The sequence below is a fragment of the Canis aureus genome, chromosome 4, assembly GCF_053574225.1.
Source record: "Canis aureus isolate CA01 chromosome 4, VMU_Caureus_v.1.0, whole genome shotgun sequence".
Lineage (NCBI taxonomy): Eukaryota > Metazoa > Chordata > Mammalia > Carnivora > Canidae > Canis > Canis aureus.
In genome coordinates, this window is record NC_135614.1 from 13,828,843 (window position 1) to 13,847,865 (window position 19,023).

General features: G+C 42.5%; 1 protein-coding gene across 3 annotated transcripts in view; it reads right to left on the reverse strand.

Moving 5' to 3' along the window:
* CCDC6 (coiled-coil domain containing 6) overlaps positions 1-10,124 on the reverse strand; it is a 111,272-nt gene extending 101,148 nt beyond the window's left edge. The window contains exon 1 of one of the 3 annotated variants that reach the window (XM_077894613.1): positions 9,506-10,121. In XM_077894613.1, the coding sequence (XP_077750739.1) occupies positions 9,506-9,820 (315 nt within the window). In that variant the 5' untranslated portion in view covers positions 9,821-10,121. Of the gene's footprint in view, positions 1-9,505 lie in introns of all 3 variants that reach the window. The other 2 variants (XM_077894612.1, XM_077894614.1) reach the window with 2 other exon arrangements.
* Between the last annotated feature and the right edge of the window lie 8,899 nt (positions 10,125-19,023).

Consider the following 19,023-nt stretch of genomic DNA (forward strand, 5'->3'; position numbering starts at 1 on the left):
TTAATGCCACTCAACTGTACACTTAAAAATGGTTAAACTGGTAACAATGTTGTGTATATTTTACTGTAATTTTTTTTTTAAATCATACCAAAAAAGTCATTGGCCCTCTTCACTGGGTACATAAGGTATTTCCCAATAATAACACTATAGGGGCACCTGGATGGCTCAGTTGGTTGGGCATCTGTCTTCTGTTTAGGTCATAATCTAAGAGTCCTGGGATTGAGCCCCAGGTAGGGCTCCTTGCTCAGCAGGGAGTAGGCTTCTCCTTCTGCCTCTGCTCCTCCCTCTGCTCATGCACAGGCACGCACTCCCTCTTTCTCTCTCGCTCTCTCATATAAATCTTTAAAAAAAGCTACATGCATTCAAGATTCAGAATGATGTGAAATAATTAATATACTTTACAAAGAAATGGCACCTTAGCTCTTAGTGCTCTGTACCTGAAGAAGTCCAAACCTCTACTTTATGGTATATATATATCTAAATTGTACTCTTTATTTAAAAAAAAAAATGTTAAAATCATCTGGCCAATTTTTTTCCCCTCAAATTTTAGTGTTTCTATAATCAAGAGCTACTAAATGAAGCAGAGACACAATGTTTTGACTCTCAGCAAATGTCTTTGTTTAGATAAATTAAGGCCTGTCTAGTGAAGACCCAAAAAAAAAAAAAAAACCCTCAATAGAATAAAAGTTATTATTTGGTTGGTATATTAGGGTAACAGAAAAAAAAAAAAAAAACACCACTTCCATGCAAATAATGTCACAAGTCGAGAAGCTCTTTCTATAATTAAACACCAAATAAATTATTTTTCTCAAGACCATTTTAGCCTTTCTAACTCAATCTCAAAGAGAAGACTCTACTTAGGAGAGCCACGCATGATGTATTTAATCTAGTGCAGGTACTAGATTTCTAAGAACTTTCTTTAGCTCATGCATACTCCATGTTTTCATTCTTTCACTTTCCTCTTTCCTTCTATGGAAAAGTTTTTTGAATCATGACCAATGTCTGGCTGAATATCCTAGCTCCGCTACTCAGTACCAAGTGGCCTCATTTGATCTGAAATGCCCTGAGATGCCCTGGAGGGTATTAACCAGATCACTATGGACATACACCTGGCACCCACAGGAGGCTGGTCTGATCTGGAACAGATGCGTGGAAGATTATCCCGTCAATCAACACTGCTTTAAAAGAAAAAAAAAAAACAACTGGAATTTGGAATTGCCCATAAACTACTATCTCTAATTAACTATAACATATGAAGTCTTTACTTTCACATAGTTTTGGATTAAAGACAGGAAATTCGATCCATCCAACAAAATTCCATGAAAGGAATATGGTTGAGCCTCAGAGTGTACCAGGAATAGAGGCAAAACCACCTAGATAATTTCAATCTACAGGCAGATGCAAATTACAAAATTAAAACATCAATGACATTTCTTTTCAATCATCACCACATAAAGGAAATTAAAAACAAACAGAAAGCCTCCTGGTGCCATCTCGACACAAATTGAGCAACAGCTCTCCCCATCTCTCTGCCTTACAAAATAAACTACAGGCTAATTAAACTGTGAGTGAATATGACACATCGTTTTCCTTAAAAGTACTCAACAAAACAGAGAGGGTAACATAGCCTTCCGTGAAACCCCTGCAAGAGTGCACTGAACTTCCTTTCTTGCTTCCACCTACATGTTGGTTATCTGTGCATTCCCCAGCTCTCTGGACTGCAAAGTGCTGGAGAGAGAAGGACCACTCCCTCTGCTCTGAATTCCCTAAAGCAGCAAGCCAGGGCCAAGCTGGATGAAAGTCAAGTGCAATACTTGGTAGGCTGCTAAAGAAGCCTTTGCATTCCTTCTGGATATTTCAGAGTACTGGCACACAGTAGGCTGTTCATAAAGGACTTGCAAGCTGAATGGTGCCTATTTCAGGCTGTATTTATCACCTGTCATTTTGGCCCTTATAAAAATTAAAAAAAAATTATTTTTGAGGTGGCAAAGGGGGAAAGAAATCACAGAAAATTCCCATCACTGAACAAGTATAAAACTGAGCACCTGGCTCAGTCAGTTAAACATCTGCCTTCAGCTCAGGTCATGGTCCCAGGGTCCTGAAATCAGCCCCATGTGGAGCTCCATGGTCAGCAGGGAGTCCACTTCTCCCTTGCCCCTCCCTCCGCTCAAACACTCTCAAGCACTCTCTCAAATAAATAAAACCTTAAAAAAAAAAAAGCATTATAATGAATTTTAATCACTAAACTGCACCCCAGACATCAGATCTAGGGACCAATAAGAGGATGAGTTCTTTCTAAATAACCATTAAGTCAAATTATTAACCCTTTTGAGCATTCTTTTCCCTAAAAAAGAAGGCTTCCACAAAGATATGTAATTTAGTAGAGTAAAATTCTTAGCTGTGAGCTTGACAGCCATAAAAGATAAGAAAATTTGACAGTACTGGGGAAGAAGGAAGAGTCTGCAAGCTAACACCCCTAGGAGATCCTGCCGATTAGAAACATTTTCCAGAGCATTAGTTTCCCTGTCAAGAAAATTTCAACCACCACCAAGCAAGAACACACTGAACCTGTGAACATTTACTTCACCAGCTTTGACAATAATTCAATCTATCGAAAAGCAGCTACACTGCGATTCAAAACAAAAAGCAACTCCTACCCACTGAAGGAAGAAGTACAGGAGGGAAAGAGGAAGAGGACTGTTACTCTTTGTTCAGTCCGGCTGTGGTTTAAAAGCTCAGATTAGCATTTCTGGGTATAAATGTAATGATCTCTGCAAGGCATGATTTAAGAAAAACCGAATGCAAGTACACTGTGTGTGACACTATCATCAACCCCATGAAATTCCACTCTGTAAGCCACACAGGAGCATCCACAAGGATTCAGCAAGTCTCCCAATCCTATTTGCAGATACTTCTCCAATAAGAGCTTCAGGTTACTGGTACCTGCAGAAAGCCCAGAGTTGTTTCCAGAAGAAGCTGTGGGGTATTTCAACAAGAACCAAAGTTATAGGAAACACTGCAGTGATCTCACCATCACCACAACTGAGGTGGTAAACTTGAACACTTTCACCTAAAAGCCTGGCTCAAAAACCCTTGGAAAGGCAAACCTAAAGACACTTTGTCCCTTTTCAGAGGTGAATGTATCATGAACATCTAGATACAGGCTACAAGGTAGCCTACAACATCCCTCTGGTTAGGAGGTGGGAGCTCCAGACACAGGTTGATGGTAGTAGCTCCCCAAAGTATACAGTGTATCCATCCATCCATCTAGTCTGTTTAACCAGCCAGAGTGAAGATCTTGTTTGCTGCTATTCCAGACCCGTGCAGGAAGAGTGGCCTATTTTAGTCCATGGTCAGGAGACAGTATAGACACCCTCCCCCAATTAAAAGCAAAAAGCTCCACCACCTAACGCCTCCAGAGTCAAGCCAACATGTCCTTGAGTATCCACCACATGCCAGGCCCCCAAAAATGGGGGAAAACAAAGCAAATTCTGCCCCTAAAAGGAATTTAGGCATCTGAGGTGAGGGGCGAGGGAGGGGGGGAAGCGGGGAACACCCATGTGACGGGGAGGTGGAAAGAGTGACAGATGGGTCCTGTGGGAGCACACAAATGGGAGTGTAACCCACCGTGTGGTTGGCAAAGAAGCAATGCCAGCAAACACTGGAGTGGGGGGTGGAAAAGGCAGTATAGTCTACTCGGATTTACAAGGTAGAAGGGAAGGGAGGAGGAAGGAATAAGATTAAGGGCAGGAAGTACATCCTAGAGGAGTCAGAGAAACCTATTAAAATTCCAGAAATTAGCAGTTCAGCCAAGTGAGAGCCTCAAGAACACAAGGGGTATGAGCACAAGGGGTACAACTGCAAGGCATGCAGGGGCCAGACCAAGCAGAGCCTGGCAAACCACCAGGAAGTCCACCCGGATCCAGAGGGGAATGGGGAGCAACTGAAGGTTTTTAAATAAGCAATGACTGTTTCAGATTTTTGTTGTAGGCCAATCTTTCTGGTCTTGGACAACAGTCACCACAAACAGGTACTGGTGATTCTCTGAACTATTCCTCAGCCCCAGCAAAACAAATAAGGATAACACTGCTAAAAAGACGGTCATAATCTCCTCTAATGTTTTGTGTTTTTTTTTAATCAAACACAAATACATTATATGAAACACACAGAAGGGACCTATGAACATGAAGAACGTTTAAATGTAGAAGAAATCTAATAATACAGCCTTTTTAAGAAGTCTGACCTTGCATATAATAGACCTAACTGTGTTTTTCTCAAAGTTGTGTCTCAGGTTGGGTGCTTCCATTAAATAATCTAAGGGGAGGGGCGCCTGGGTGGTACGGTGGGTTAACCGGCAGCCTTTGGCTCAGGTCAGGATCCCAGGGTCCTGGAATTGAGCCCTGTATCAGGCTCCCTGCTCAGCAGGGAATCTGCTTCTCCTTCTCCCTTTGCCTGCTGCTACCCCTACTCGTGCTCTCTCTCTCTCTCTCAAATAAATAAATAAAATCTTTAAGGGAAAAAAAAAAGGGATGCCTGGGTGGCTCAGCAGTTAAGCGTCAGCCTTCGGGTCAGGCAGGATAGAGTTCATATCAGGCTCCCTGCATGGAGCCTGCTTCTCCCTCTGCCTAGGTCTCTGCCTCTCTCTTTCTGTCTTTCATGAATGAATGAATGAATGAATGAATGAATGAATGAATGAATAAATAAATAAATAAATAAATAATCAATCAATCCTTTAAAAAAAAAGAATCTAAGGGGGAAAAAACTTTTAACAGGAAAAAAAAAAAGACACATACCACACCTCTTTACAAGGGCAATGTCAATCTGACAGTTTCAGTCTGCCAAAATGAAGTCTTAAAAATGGAAAATAGTGTATTATACTTCCAGAGTAAATAATCCCAAATCCACATTTATTATATGGTGGCTTTTACTGGTTAATGAAACCATTACACTGTTGGTGTTTGAAATAGCCAGGTGAAAGAAAAAAGAAAAGAAAAGAAAAGAAAAGAAAAGAAAAGAAAAGAAAAGAAAAGAAAAGAAAAGAAAAGAAAAGAAAAGAAAAGAAAAGAAAAGAGCCAGGTTTTCTCTAATCATGCCATAACAACCTGTTTTTTTTTTGCCATAACCCCAAAATGCCTCTTTATTATAGAAGTTTAGGGAAATAGATAAACAAAGGACTAATTTTATAGTTAGAGAAAGACACTTAAACACTAGTGGCTTATAACAGACTTTATTTTCCAACTAGACATGCTGAAGGTCTGAACTGGTCTAGACACCTTAGAGAGCTAGCCATGTCAGGTGCGAAGCTCTGCTTATACACGGAGAATTCCACCACTAGTCTACAACTATGAAGCCATCCAATGACTGCCCACTATTACATTTCTTCACCCGCTTCAGAGACCAGTAGCTCTGGACACCTCTCACTACAATCAATCACATAATCCCCAATTATATTTTCACCCACAATATAAGCCAGATAGACCTAACATCTAAAAGCTAATCAACAGAGTTACTGAGCATTTGCTTTTTATGGTCTCCACTCCAATGAAGAAATTATGATCTATAATCAGCAAGCCTCAAGTAAAACACCCAAGCTTGTAACTCCCAGATGTACCAGGGACTTGGACACATGGATGAAGGGCCTCATACAGTGGATTCTTCCCTGTAGATAATGCCTACGTCTATCATGCAAATGCTGAGAATACAAACCCACAAAATCAGTCCTTTATTAAATGGAAAGCCTTTTCCAAATAAGCACTTATGTATCAAAACAGACAGAAATGAACACCAGATAAGAGTTTTATCAGCCTTTGGACTGATTTTTAAAAGAGGGCACAAGAGGGGCACCTGGGTGGCTCAATCAGTTAAGCAGCCAACAGTTGATTTCAGCTCAAGTCACAATCTCAGGGTCCTGGGATCAAGACCCACATAGGGCTCCACACTCAATAGGAAGTCTGCTTGAGGATTGGCGCACTCTTTCTCTCCCTCTGCCCCCCCCCCCCCACTTACACTCTCTAAAATAAAATCTTAAAAAAAAAAAAAGAAGAATCACAACACTGAGGTATCACTGTCCACCTATCAGAATGGCCAAAATCCAAAAGACTGACACCACCACATGCTGGCAAGGATGTGGAGCAACAGGAATTCTCATTCATTGGTGGTAGTAATGCAAACCGGTACAGCCACTTTGGAAGACAGCTTGGCAGTTTCTGAATAAAATTTAAAATACTCTTACCATACAATTCAGTATACTTGGTATTGACCCAAAGAAGTAGAAATCATTTGTCCACACAAAACCGTGCACATAGATGTTTGCTGCAGCTCTATTAAAAAATGCCAAAAGTTGGAAATAACCAAGTCCTTCGGTAGGTTAATGGATAACTATGAAGACAGTAAAAAAGATCAGTGGTTGCCAGGTTAGGGAGGGATGAAAAGGCAGAGCATAGAGGATTTTTAAGGCACTTGGTCTACTCTGTATGATGCTATAATGGTAGATATGTATCATTACACATTTGTCCAAACCCATAGAATGTACAAACACCAAGAGTGAGCCCTAATGTAAGCTATGGACTTTAGGGGATTATGATTTGTCAAAGTCGGTTCATCAGCTGTAACAAATGTACCACTCTGGAAGGGAATGTTGATAATGGGGGAGGCAAAGGACAGGAAGTATATGAGAAATCTCTGCACCTTCCCTTTAATTTTGCTGCAAACCTAAAACTGCCCTAAAAAAATAAACTTTAAAAAGAGAAAGAGAGAGAGAGAGAGAGACTGAGAGGGTCTCTCTCCTCCAGGGTATAGTCGAGCAATATATCTTTCTAACATGCTCAGGGGAAAGGAAAGACATCTATAATTATCTTCAGTGCTCAAGAACATGAATGTTAGTATTAGATGTAGAGGAAATAATACAAGGCAGGAAGGCAAGTAATAGGATTATGGCACCATTTCTCTTCAAATTAACTAAAACAGTGAAAAATCTAACAAGGCCTTCGTTTAATTGAATATAAGCCTTATCACAAACTTTCTAGCCAGCTATTAACAAGGGCTAAGTTTAAGTTAGAGTTGTCATGGGTTGTGCAGCTTAACCTTGATGTAAACCACAGTGCAGTGTTGTACTATGGACCCTTTACACCCACAGACCCATTTCATGTGGTCACACACATTTCTCCTTCCAAATTACATACCTGAGGTCAATACCACCACTTCAACACAATCTGGGCCCCAGACCAGTTAACAAAACTCTCAAAAGTTTAATAGAATCTCTTCTCTCTTAAAGGAATCTCTTCTCTGAGTTTGTTTTAGTACCACCTGCCAAGTCTTAAGGAATCAGGTAAACCACAGGCATTTTTATTTGTCTCCCTGAATATATGAATCAGAGATTAAAGAACAACTGAGCGGCTTTTGGTACTTGTAGTCTGTCATCTAAAACAACTTTAAAACTCGACTCAGTAAGGCCACAGAACATTTCAGAAAGTATATTTGGTCGGACGTCAGTTTTAGCTGAGGGTAAGTGCTAAGAAATAAAGCCACCACCTTAAACACTCTTCAAGTGTTCAGAAGGCCTCTCATCTTATACACCAGGAATGAACGTGTTTGTCTGTGCAAAGCCAACGTGTTTGTGTACAATTTACAGGCCTACTTATAATATGGTCAAGTGTCAAAGAGATACCCTTTCATAGTACCTCCACCCCCTAATCCTCTCCCAAACAAAAACAGCCTGAATTGCTCACTGTATGCAAGAGGCTAGAGATTCTGCTTCATATAAGTTTTACTACTTTCCGTGGTTCACATTCTCCAAGAGACTAACCCTCTCATTTACTAACTCAAACCTTAAATAAACTGCTTCCACCAACTTCCCCTCTTCTCAAACCCCCACTCAGCAGAGAAGTCTCTTTCGGCCAAGAAAGCTACAGAGGAGGCTTGGAAGTGGCTGCCTCTGCAAATTCCTCCCCCTTCCTACCAAAAGGGCACTTCAAGAACTTGACAGTCTGGAAACGTGTGCATGTTGCTCCAATTGCATTCACCAGGACTGGATCTGAGCATGCAAAGTATCTTTCTACAATCAATTTCTATTTAGGCTGCCAATTACACTGAAACTTTGGTGGAAATCTGCTTCCTAAGCAAAATCAGAATGCCATCCAGGTCCCATGTATGAGCTAACACTGGGGCGGCATACACCCACTAACACATACACACTCAGTCCTCCGCTGAAGACTTTTTCTGGCACAGGGGCATCCTAAACTCGCCCCATTTCATTTCCAGACTGTCATCTTTGATCCATTCCCAAATTCATGCCTTTTTCTCCATCTGAAGGTTCAGGCTAATCAGCTATTGTGCAGCAACTATGGTAATTTACCCCCTTGATTTCCTGACATTTTCTTCTCTGCTCCAGGCTGGGAAACTGTTTTGATCTGAATAGAGTTGTCTGTATGGGGATTCTGCATGTTAATGATGTGGCTAGCTGGCAGGGATATTAGGTGAGAGCACACGGTGTACTTTTTGCCAGTTAAGCTGCACCTCATCACGGCTGTAGTGGCCTTTCTAATCGCCTGCTATACACCAGGAGAGTACAACACCTAAACTAACCCTCTTCAGGGGAGCCTCGGGGACTAGGTGGAAACAGAACAGACAGCCTGTCCTCTCATCAAGTATCTGGGCTCTGAGGCGAAACACCCCTAGACGTTCCACCACCGATGAGGCAAACGCAGGTACAGATAGATGTTCCCTTGACCCCGTCCCCGGCAACGGAAAAGGAGTCAGTCGATACCCCTTCACCATGGTCTGAGCCTGTCCACGCTTCATAGCCTTCACCCTGCCCAGGCTAGTGTAAGATGCTGCATTCGCCCGACTGTGTACTGCCGCTGCCACCCACCCCCCACACCCCGATCCCGGCCGTGCTAAGGACTTCCAACGGAGGTGGGAGCACTGGCTCCGGTACCCGCCCTTCCCTCTCAATCCGGGCCAGAAAACTCCACTTCCCGGATTCCCGGCCACTCTCTCCCGCCCCCTCCCAGGGCGATCAAGCTAGCGCCGTCCAGATGCCAGCGAAGTGCCCAGCCCAGCTACGCACCCCCCAGCACCCCCAGCCAGGCCCCTGGACCGGACTCCGGCCCCCTCCCTCTCCCACAACCTAGGGATCCCCGGATCCTCGGCGGGCTAGGACTGAAAAAAAGTCCCACCCCGCCCCCCCAGCCACGCCACCAGCCTCCAGCACCGCCCGGGAGGGGCCTCCTCCCCAGAGGCGAAAAGGGAACGTGCGTGGTGGTCCAGCAGCTGTCTCTCGCACCCCGCGAGGGGCCGGACCCCCCAGGGGAGGCCAGACTCGCGGGGCCGCGAGGGGACCCCTCCCTCCCCCCCCCCCCCGGGGGCCAGCAGTTCTTGGCAGAGAGCGCGCCGGCTGCGGGTTCCCGGGAGCCTCGGGGAGTTCGGGGGCTGCCCGGTCCAGGTGCAGCCTCTCCCGGCGGCGGGCGGAGGTCGGCGCCGCGGCGCGCCCCCGGGGGGCACTCACGATGGTCACGCTGGCTTTGCGCAGGTCGCGGTTCTCCTCCTGCAGCGCCTTGCACTTGAGTTTGTAGGTCTCCAGCTCGATCTTCAGCACCTTGTTCTCCTGCTGCAGCGAGGCCAGGCGGTTGGTGAGCTCCTCCAGGCGGAACGGCGAGATGACAATGCCCCCCGACTTCCCACCGCCGCCGCCGCCCCCGCCGCCGCCGCCCCCGCCGCCGCCGCCGCCCGAGGTCGACGAGCAGGACGACTGCATGGCGGCCGAGCTGCCGCTGTTGCCCCCCGCCCCGTCCGTGTCGCTCTCGCTGGCGCTGTCCGCCATGGCCGCGGCGGGCTGGGGCGAGGAGGAGGAGGAGCAGGGAGGCGGCGGCGGCGGCGGCGAAGGCTGGGCTGCGAATGAGTGGGCGCCGGGCGAGCACAGGGGAGCGCCGAGCTGGGCGCCTGGCAGCAGGGCGCAGACTCCGAGCGGCGGCGAGAGAAAGAGAGGGAGCTTCCCGCTGCCAAGGGACCTCCTCTGCCGGAGAACAGAGACCCCGCCCGGGCTCGGGCAGTACTGCACTGGGGCTCGCTCCAGCCGGGCCTGGCGCGCTCGCTAGGCCGCCCGACAAAGCTGGCCGAGAGCTCCGGGGCCCGCCCGCCGCCGCCGCCGCCGCCGCCGCCGCGGCCCGCCTCCCTCCCGCCTCCCTCCCGCCTCCCGCCTCCCGCCTCCCGGCGCGGGCTCCGACCCGCCGCCCCGGGACGCGCGGCCACCGCCGGGGCGGGAAGGCCAGGCCAGCCTCCGCACCAGCTGCGCGCAGACCGCACGTGTTCCGAGGGAGGGCCTCCGGGCCCCCAGACCCGGCCCCCAGACCCGGCCCCCAGACCCGGCCCCCGGCCCCCGGCCTCTTCCGGGCTCGCGCCGGCTCCCGCGGAAAGGAAGCCTAGCGCCCTGCTGGCCTCGCAGGTGCTGGGGACACGTGGAAAGGTCACTCCTTGGTGCTCCCCCCGCCCCCCCCGGCCCTGGCCGAGCTGCGCCCCCGTCCTCCGCCGATTGCCCAATTGCGTGTGCTCCTGTCTCCCTCTGTCTGCCTCTAACACACACGCAGCCCTTTCGGTCGCATCTCCTCCGTGAGCTTCGCTGGGAAGCCTAGGAGAGCGAGCGCCAAGAGAGCAGAGCGTTCCCCCGCCCGCAGCCGGGGGGAAACAGCAGCAGCCACAGGTTCACCTCGTTAAAGAATCTGCGGAGGAGACACGCCGCTCTCTTTACCCCCCTCCTAACAATCTCATAAACCAAACTGCGCTCGATTGTTTAAACAAGGTGCAACTCTTTTCTCTCTCTGCATCCTGAGAACAAGTGCCAAGACGTGTCACGCAATAGGATTAAGGCACTAACACTTCTCTAATCCAAAAAGAGACACTTTCTGTGGATTAGAACCCATCTCTTTAAGTGCCAGTTTTCCAAAGTAACTGCAGACCTAGCATCATGCTGGACAAATAATGATGAGTAAGTGGGAATACGGGATAACCATCGCCCTTATTTACTGTCCTCTTGCCCACTCCTAGAAAACTTTAATAGGCTAAAAATAATATATTAAGGACTCTAACGTGATCTAATTCAGGGTTCTGGTTTTGAAGCCTAAAATGGAAAACTTTTATTCCCCCTCTTCCCTCCCAAAGAAAGGCCTGCACGAAACCCGCCCAGCAGGTGAGAGGATTCTAAACATCTCTAAACTGTTGACACTAAACAGCTTTCACTTATGTATAAAAATTGGAAAGCGAAACCGACCAGACTAGTTATTATCTGAGCTTAGTCAAGGAAAGAACAAACACTTGGAAACAGAAAATAGGAAAAAAAAAAAAAAAAGTGTGAAAATTTGCTATTGCTTTGAACTTTTTGGAAATGTTTACAATGCGTCAGGAAGGCTAAAGAGGTGGATTTAGTGACTTTTATTCCCACTCCTCTGCTATCTTTGAACCTAAATTTGATCTTATGATTAAGCTTCCAGCGGCTCATGGAAACTGGTACCTCGGAGTAAAGTCAAACCCCAAGGGTTCCGAATGACATCATCTCTCACCAAGATGGCTGCTTCCAGCCGACAGCTGAGAAACGCCAACTGCAATTAACCCCCAAATTGCTCCGAGTTATTTTTTAGTGCTAAAGGACTTTTGAACTTAGGCACTGTTGGGGTGGCAGGGGGAAAAAAAAAAAAAAGGACTGGCTTTGCTCTTCAGAAACCTATAGCCGATGTGAGAAGTGCTCCAGAGTGATTTTCATTGAAAACTTTTTTTTTTCTTTTTTTGCGGGGGGGGGGGGGGGTCCGGGGGCGTTGGGATCTGGTGCAGGAGACAAGCAGCTCGTTGAAGGAGGAACGGCTTCTGGAAAACTCACTCGCCGGGTGAAATGGAAGAGGAGCAAGGAGCCAAGCCAGCAAGGAGCAGCACGGCAGGCAGAGACTCCGATTTCGCAGCATTCTTTCCGCTTTATTCAGCACCGTGATAGCATCTCCGGGCCGGCCTGGCTTCCATACTTCACAAGTTTCCTATTGTTCCCTATCCCATCGTATCTTAAAGCTTCCACTTTTAGAGCTTATTGCGACAGAAACATTCCTTCCAGGCAGAGCAAGGAGCAAGTTGGCTCCCTCCGCTTATCGCCAGCCCCCTCGGAAAGACCGACGGACTCCTCCGAGGCGGCCTGGGGGCGGGGCCTAACGCGCCCGACTTTCTTAAAGGGCCCACGTTACAGAGGAAGCTTGAAAACGTGTTGGTCTTGCACAGCATCTGGAGGAAAACTGTGTTTTGACACGGCGTGTGTAGGCAGTAATTGTGTTTAGAAGACTTTGGGGCGGGGGGGAGCCATCTTCTAAAGCTTCCCTGCTGATACAGATGGGAATAAACTGGGGAATATATGTTTTTTTTTTTTCACTGTGGTTTTTATTGTTATTGCAAAGCAGAAGCGTGTCTAATTTTCTAGTTCTTGTAAAAGTGATTCCCCTTATAAACAGACCATTTATCACAACATTGGTTCAGTAATAGCATTACAATGGGAACACTAGTTACAAACCCAGTAATATCATTTTAAAACTCCTTCTCAGCTTTCTAGGGGAAATGAATCAGAAGAATAGGTGGCAGTGTGTGCTGCCTGGAGGAAGAAGAGGCACATTTAGATAATCACTCCCATTGGAGAAATAACGAAATTTACCTTTGCCCTAAATTCAAGCTGCAAAATATAACAACAAAGGAAAAGAATACCTTATAATCTAATTACAAGGCACAACATCACAATCTTTCCCTGTCTAATGCCATCTGTGCAGCTGATTTGCTCTATGGCCTTGAACCTTCCAATAGTGAGATTAAGCTAATGCTGTAGATCATAGGGAAATTTTGTTTAATTTTTTATGGCTACAAATAAATTGCTGTACATATCTAGTTATATTAATGTCACATACTAGTGATTTCATTCAAACTCTGAATGGTTTCAGTGGGTGGTTGCAGGACCCATTGTTACAGTTTTGGAAAGGCTTAGAATGAGCCAATATGAGCTAGCTATCAGAGTGCCAGGATTTGGATAGCATCATAAAAGAATGGGGCACTCTGGTGTTATTTCTTGAAAAGTAGAAGATCTTGAAAGATATCTTGCTTGTTGAAATATATCCACACTTCCTACTATTGCTTATCTTCAACCACCCCATCTCTTTAACATGTTTTTTTCAACATTTTACATTTATTGATGTCAAACTACTCTTGCATATCTAGCATCCCACCCTGGCAAAAGATCATGACTACATTGATTATCTTCAACCACCCCATTTATAATTATATATCTCATCTCTTTCCTCCTGTTTATGTGCACTCATTAAAGGTTCAAAGGAATCAAAACCATCTCTACAAATGGCACACAAAAGAAATATGTCATCAGCTAAAGTAAATTAGAGGAGAATCAAGTAAGAATTTCAAAAATAAAAAACAAAAAATGAAACGTATGACATATATCTGGAGATTTGGCAACCTATGTGTCTTGACACTGAATTGCTGACCTAGAAATGCTTTTTTAAGTGGCACTAAATACACAGCAGAACTGGAAAGAAAGTAAAGGGAAATACCAGGCTCCAAAGCAAAGAGAAAAACTAGAAACAATCTTTAAGTCCACCTATAATATAACTCCTGTTATATTCATGCAATAGAATAATATACAGCAATGTGAATGTGCAAACTACGGCTACATGAAACAACATGAGTGAACCTCACAAACATATTAATAAGCAAAGGAAGACAGACACAAAAGAGTATATGCTGTATGATTGCATTTATATAGGGTTCAAAGATAGGCAAAATTAATCTATGAGGTTAGACTTCAGAATAATGACGCTCTTTGGGAGGAGATAGTGTTTGGAAAGGATACTAGAAGATTTCTAATAATGTTCTTTTTCTTTATCCAGGTACTTGTTATGTTGGTATGTTCACTTGTGAAACGATATTGAGCTGTATATTTATGATCTATGTACTTGACTATATGTATCTTGCACTTCAACAAAATGTATGAATCCAAAAAGGGGAGGAGTAAGGTACTACAAACCAGAGTGGCAACCTAGCAGCTGAAACTGAAAGAGAAGCATTGTGGGGTTTGTTAATCATAAGTTTAATTATTGCCCATCAGGGACAGAATTTGAGGACTTGGGCCATTCAAGGCAGGAAGATGTAACTAAGGAATGTACAAAATGCCAGATAAGCTACACCACACTGAAAGTCTTCCTATCCACAAACAGGAAGACAACTAAGAGGCTTATTTGCCTTAAATTGGATTCAGAGTTTTAAAAAAAAAAAATCTCTTTGGAAAAATTATCATCTAAACCTAAGCCTCAAGGAGTTAGGAATTTCACATATATGCTTCATACTACCTACATGGTCCAAAAATCCCCAAGCCGACATAGTATCTTACAGGTTGAGTTGGCCTGGGGAATTTCTGAGTGATGGAAATGTTCTATACTTTCACTGTGGTAGTGGTTACACAAATGTATACATTTATCAAATCTCATCAAACATACTGAAAAAGGCTGTTTGTACTCTGTGTAAAATTCAAGCAAGAAAATAGACTGGCAAAAAATATTTGGCATAAAGATGGTAGTATTTCTAGTGTACCTGACGGGAACAGGCCAACTTCACCCTGGAAGCAGTCTCAAAATGAAAATGGGATTACAATTGGAAATGATAAAACACACAGAAATAATCCCTTTCAAATAAAAATTAGCAAATGATAAAAATAGGAAGGATGCTATTCCTAAAATTTCAGTTAAGACAAGTGTTGGAGAGAGTTGGATAAAATTAAGTATATTTAAAATAAAATCCATAAAAGAAGGAATAGAAAGCATAAGATAGAAAAACACAGACTTAAAAACAGAACAATCCAAATTACAAAAGAATTAAAGAAAATATTTAGAACTTAAAATATGTAGTAGGCTAAAATCAATTAACCAAACAGGAACACATCTGCAGCCAAAGTACTAGCTTTATCTAGCTTGCTGCAATAAAGGAGAATGTACACCATAAAAGTTGTAGGAAGGGGTTTATTATAGGATTGGTGCTTGAATTAGGTGATTCTAAGCAAGGTTTAAAAAAGCAAGGGTCAGTTCTGAATTAGATATTATCAAAAAGGGATCCCTGGGTGGCACAGCGGTTTGGTGCCTGCCTTTGGCCCAGAGCACGATCCTGGAGACCTGGGATCGAATCCCACGTCAGGCTCCCGGTGCATGGAGCCTGCTTCTCCCTCTGCCTCTCTCTCTCTCTCTCTCTCTCTCTGTGACTATCATAAAAAAATTTAAAAAAAAGATATTATTAAAAAGTAGAGGAAATTTGGTGATTGAGTATATTGATAATTTTTATCTAAGAAGCAGGAGTATGAAGACAGGGCTAGTGTTATCATTTGGAAAGAAGCAGGAGTAAGTCATATTACTCAAGAGTGGGATAAAAGTAATTAATTAGTTAGTTTTATGGCTGCAGAGTATCTTTTTTCCTGTCCTCTTCCAACACCAACATGGAAGGGCCTTATCTGATCATTGCTTTAATTCTATTAGCATTGTCTTCTTTCAATTAGGAACACCCAAACTACAACCTGAGCAGCTATTTATTTCATTGAGTGAATAATTTTAAAAATCCTCAGGGAGTAAATTAATTAGCAGATTGGACACAGCTGAAGAGAGAATTAGCAAAGTAGAAGATAGACCTGAGGAAATACAAATGCAGCAGAGAGACATACAGAGATATAAGAGAGAGGATCCAAGAGCAAGGCCCAACATACATCTAACAGGTATTCAGAAATTAGAGAATAAAGTGGAGAAATGGAGGCAATATTTAAAGCGATAATGGCTAAGAACTTTCTATAATTGATAGAAAAATACAAATGATTAAATTCAAGAGGTAAAATAAGAATGGAGTAGGATAGCGGCACCAGGCTGGCTCAGTTGGTAGAGTGTGCAACTCTTGATCTTGCTATCATGAGTTCAAGCCCTCCATTGGGCATGGAGCCTACTTAAAAACAAACAAAAAAAGAATGGAATAGGATAAATAAAAATAGAGCTGTATCTAGAGAAATTCAGACATATGTTAATAAAAACTCTGAAGAACAAGGCAAAAAAAATTAAAACAATTCTATATAAAACCAGAGAGAAAGACAAAAATAGAGACAACCTCAAAGGACAATTATCTACAATTAGAGTGTCAACAGATTTCTTAATGGCAACAGATTTTTTAATGGCAACAATAGAAGCCAGAAGACAATAAAATAATAACATCAAAGTGCTAAGAGAAAAATGACACTATTAGGAATCTATGCACAGCTATGATACTCTTTAAGAATAAGACTAAAGACATTTTAAGACAAATATCTTCCCACTAACAGTCCAGCTCAGAGAATTTCTAAATGTTCTTCTAGAAGCAGCAAGATACAAGAAAGAACCATAAACAAAGAAACCTGAAGAAAGTGTTTAAACCAGTATTAAACAAATACTGACCACACAAATATAAAAATATATGAAAAATAATGATGATGAATAATAGGAATTTAAAAGCCAATAATAAAAATAATTACTATTTTAGGGAGAAGTAAAATACTGGAAAACAACAAATAGGCAGAGAGGAATTGGAGTTAAGGTATTCTAAAGACTTTGTGATGTTCAAAAGGAGAGAAGAGATAATGATTCACTTATGTTTTTGTTGAATAATGCATGTTAAAATTTTAAAGTAAACCACTAAAGGAATAGAATGGAATATTCAACTTTAAAATTAGTTAAAGGAATAAAAGAGAATAGCAAATACTTATTCAATACACTAGGAAGTTTTAAAAAAAGAAAAGAAGAGAACCAGAAAAAATTAGAATAAATAGAAATCACACAGAAAGATTATAGAAATTTGTACATATTTTTCAGGAAGCATAAAAACTGTAAATGAGCCTACCTAAAGGAAGGACACAGAGATAATCAGAATGGGGGAAAAATCCAGCCATATTTCTTACAAGCCTGTCAGACATTGAAAAATTTAAAAGTAAAAGAATGAAAAAAGATATACAAATACCTACCAAAAGAAACCAAAGAAGCCACCTTAAAATAAGCCTCTCAAAGAAATCAAAAGTGCTGCAAGATATAAAAGAAAGTAAGCATATAATAATTAAAGGAACAAATAACCATGAAAATAAAACAAAATGTTTATGTACTCAGTAGTAATACAGCCTCAAATATATGTATTAAAAATTAACAGAATCATGTGGATAAATTGACACATCCACAATCATCATAGGTGATCATAGCACATCTCTCCATTGAAAGATAAAGCAAATGAAAAATTAAGAGGAATGTATAAGATATGCACACAATTAAAAGGCTTGATCAAATGTGTGTTTGTGTGTATGAGTGTGTATGTGTATGTGTGTATCCCCATAACCAATAATTATAAAACAAACACTCTATTCAGGCACACAATTTACCAAAAGTGATAGTGCACTAGGGCACACACAACACACAAAATCTCAATACACAAAATCCCATGTTTCCTAGGTGCTTACCCTGTGCTAGGTGCTGGCTAAATGCTTTAGTGTTTCACATGCATTAATTTGTTTAATCCTCAAAACAAGCCTACTTGAGTAGGTACTATTCTTATCCCTGTTTCTAAGATGAGGAAATGCAGGCTAAAAAGAAAAAAATTTGAAAATTGCCCCAGCTCATAAAATGAAGACTGGAGTTCAAACAAATACATTCTGTAGACATGCACTTTTCTCCCCTTTAGAGAGAAAATTTTATAACATACAAGCACACATTCTCAACACCCCAAATTACTAAATTTTGCCATTTGGTCATATTTATTTTATTATTTTCCTTTTTTAAAAAAAGACACAGTGTACTTAAACGGTTAGTCTCCTCCATCAACAACTCCATTTGTGATAATTGGGTGGCTTAGTCAGTTAAGCATCTGACCTTTGATCTCAGCTGAGGCTTTCATCTCAGGGTCTTCATCTCAGGAAGTTCGGGTCATGAGTTCAAACCCTGCCATTGGGCTCCATGCTGGGTATGGAGCCAACTTAAAAAAATAAGAAAAAAATAAAAACAACAACAACTCAGTTTGATTCCATGCCTCTTTTCCATGATAGATATGCTTCCTTCCCATTTGTATTTTACACATTTATAACTGCCAATACTTGTGACATTAAAAATGTTTTGTTTTGTGAGGATGTATATGCAAATGTGCTCATATATGTGGGAATCAATTTTAATAGTTATTTGGAGAAGGAAGGAAAGGTCATTTTGATGCGGGAAAAATAGCTGATTGATGGCAATAAACCAAAGAGTGAAACATTTAGTGAGGCCAGAATGTGAACTGTAAGAGAGCAAGTGACTAACAATATAAATTATGACCAGATTTGAAGCACTTTTTTATGCCACAGGGATGAATTTGGATTTTCTGTAAGAAATAAACCAGTTGTCTTTTTCTTTCTGAGGAGAGTGGTATGTTTAGATATTCTAAAGTGAAATAGAGACATCACAACGTCTCCCTCCAAAAAATTTTCCTGCATGACCATAATACAATTATTATGACCAATAAAATAATAGTAATTCCCTTACTATCACATAGTACGCTATTTTTGGAGTAAGCTCTATGCCCAACGTGGGGCTCAAACTGACTACCCCAAGATCAAGAGTCACATGCTCTACTGCCTGAGCCAATCAGGTCACCCCTTGTACTGTACTGATATCATAACTTTCCTGATTGTCCCCAGCATGCCTTTTACAACTGGCTTATTAAAACCAAGATCTAATCAAAGACCACACATCATCGCACTACATTTTTCTTCATCTCTTTAGTCTTTTATTTTAATAAAGCCCTTTCATCACTTTTCATCATTAGAATGCTGAAGACACTTATGCAATATCCTACTCCTAGATTTGCCCAATTCTCTCTTTTGATATTGTTTTAACTTTTCCTTCTGCCCTTTGTGTTTCCTATAAACACAAAAAATTTAGGTCTACAACTTGTTTAGATCCATTAAACATTCTTAGCAAGAAT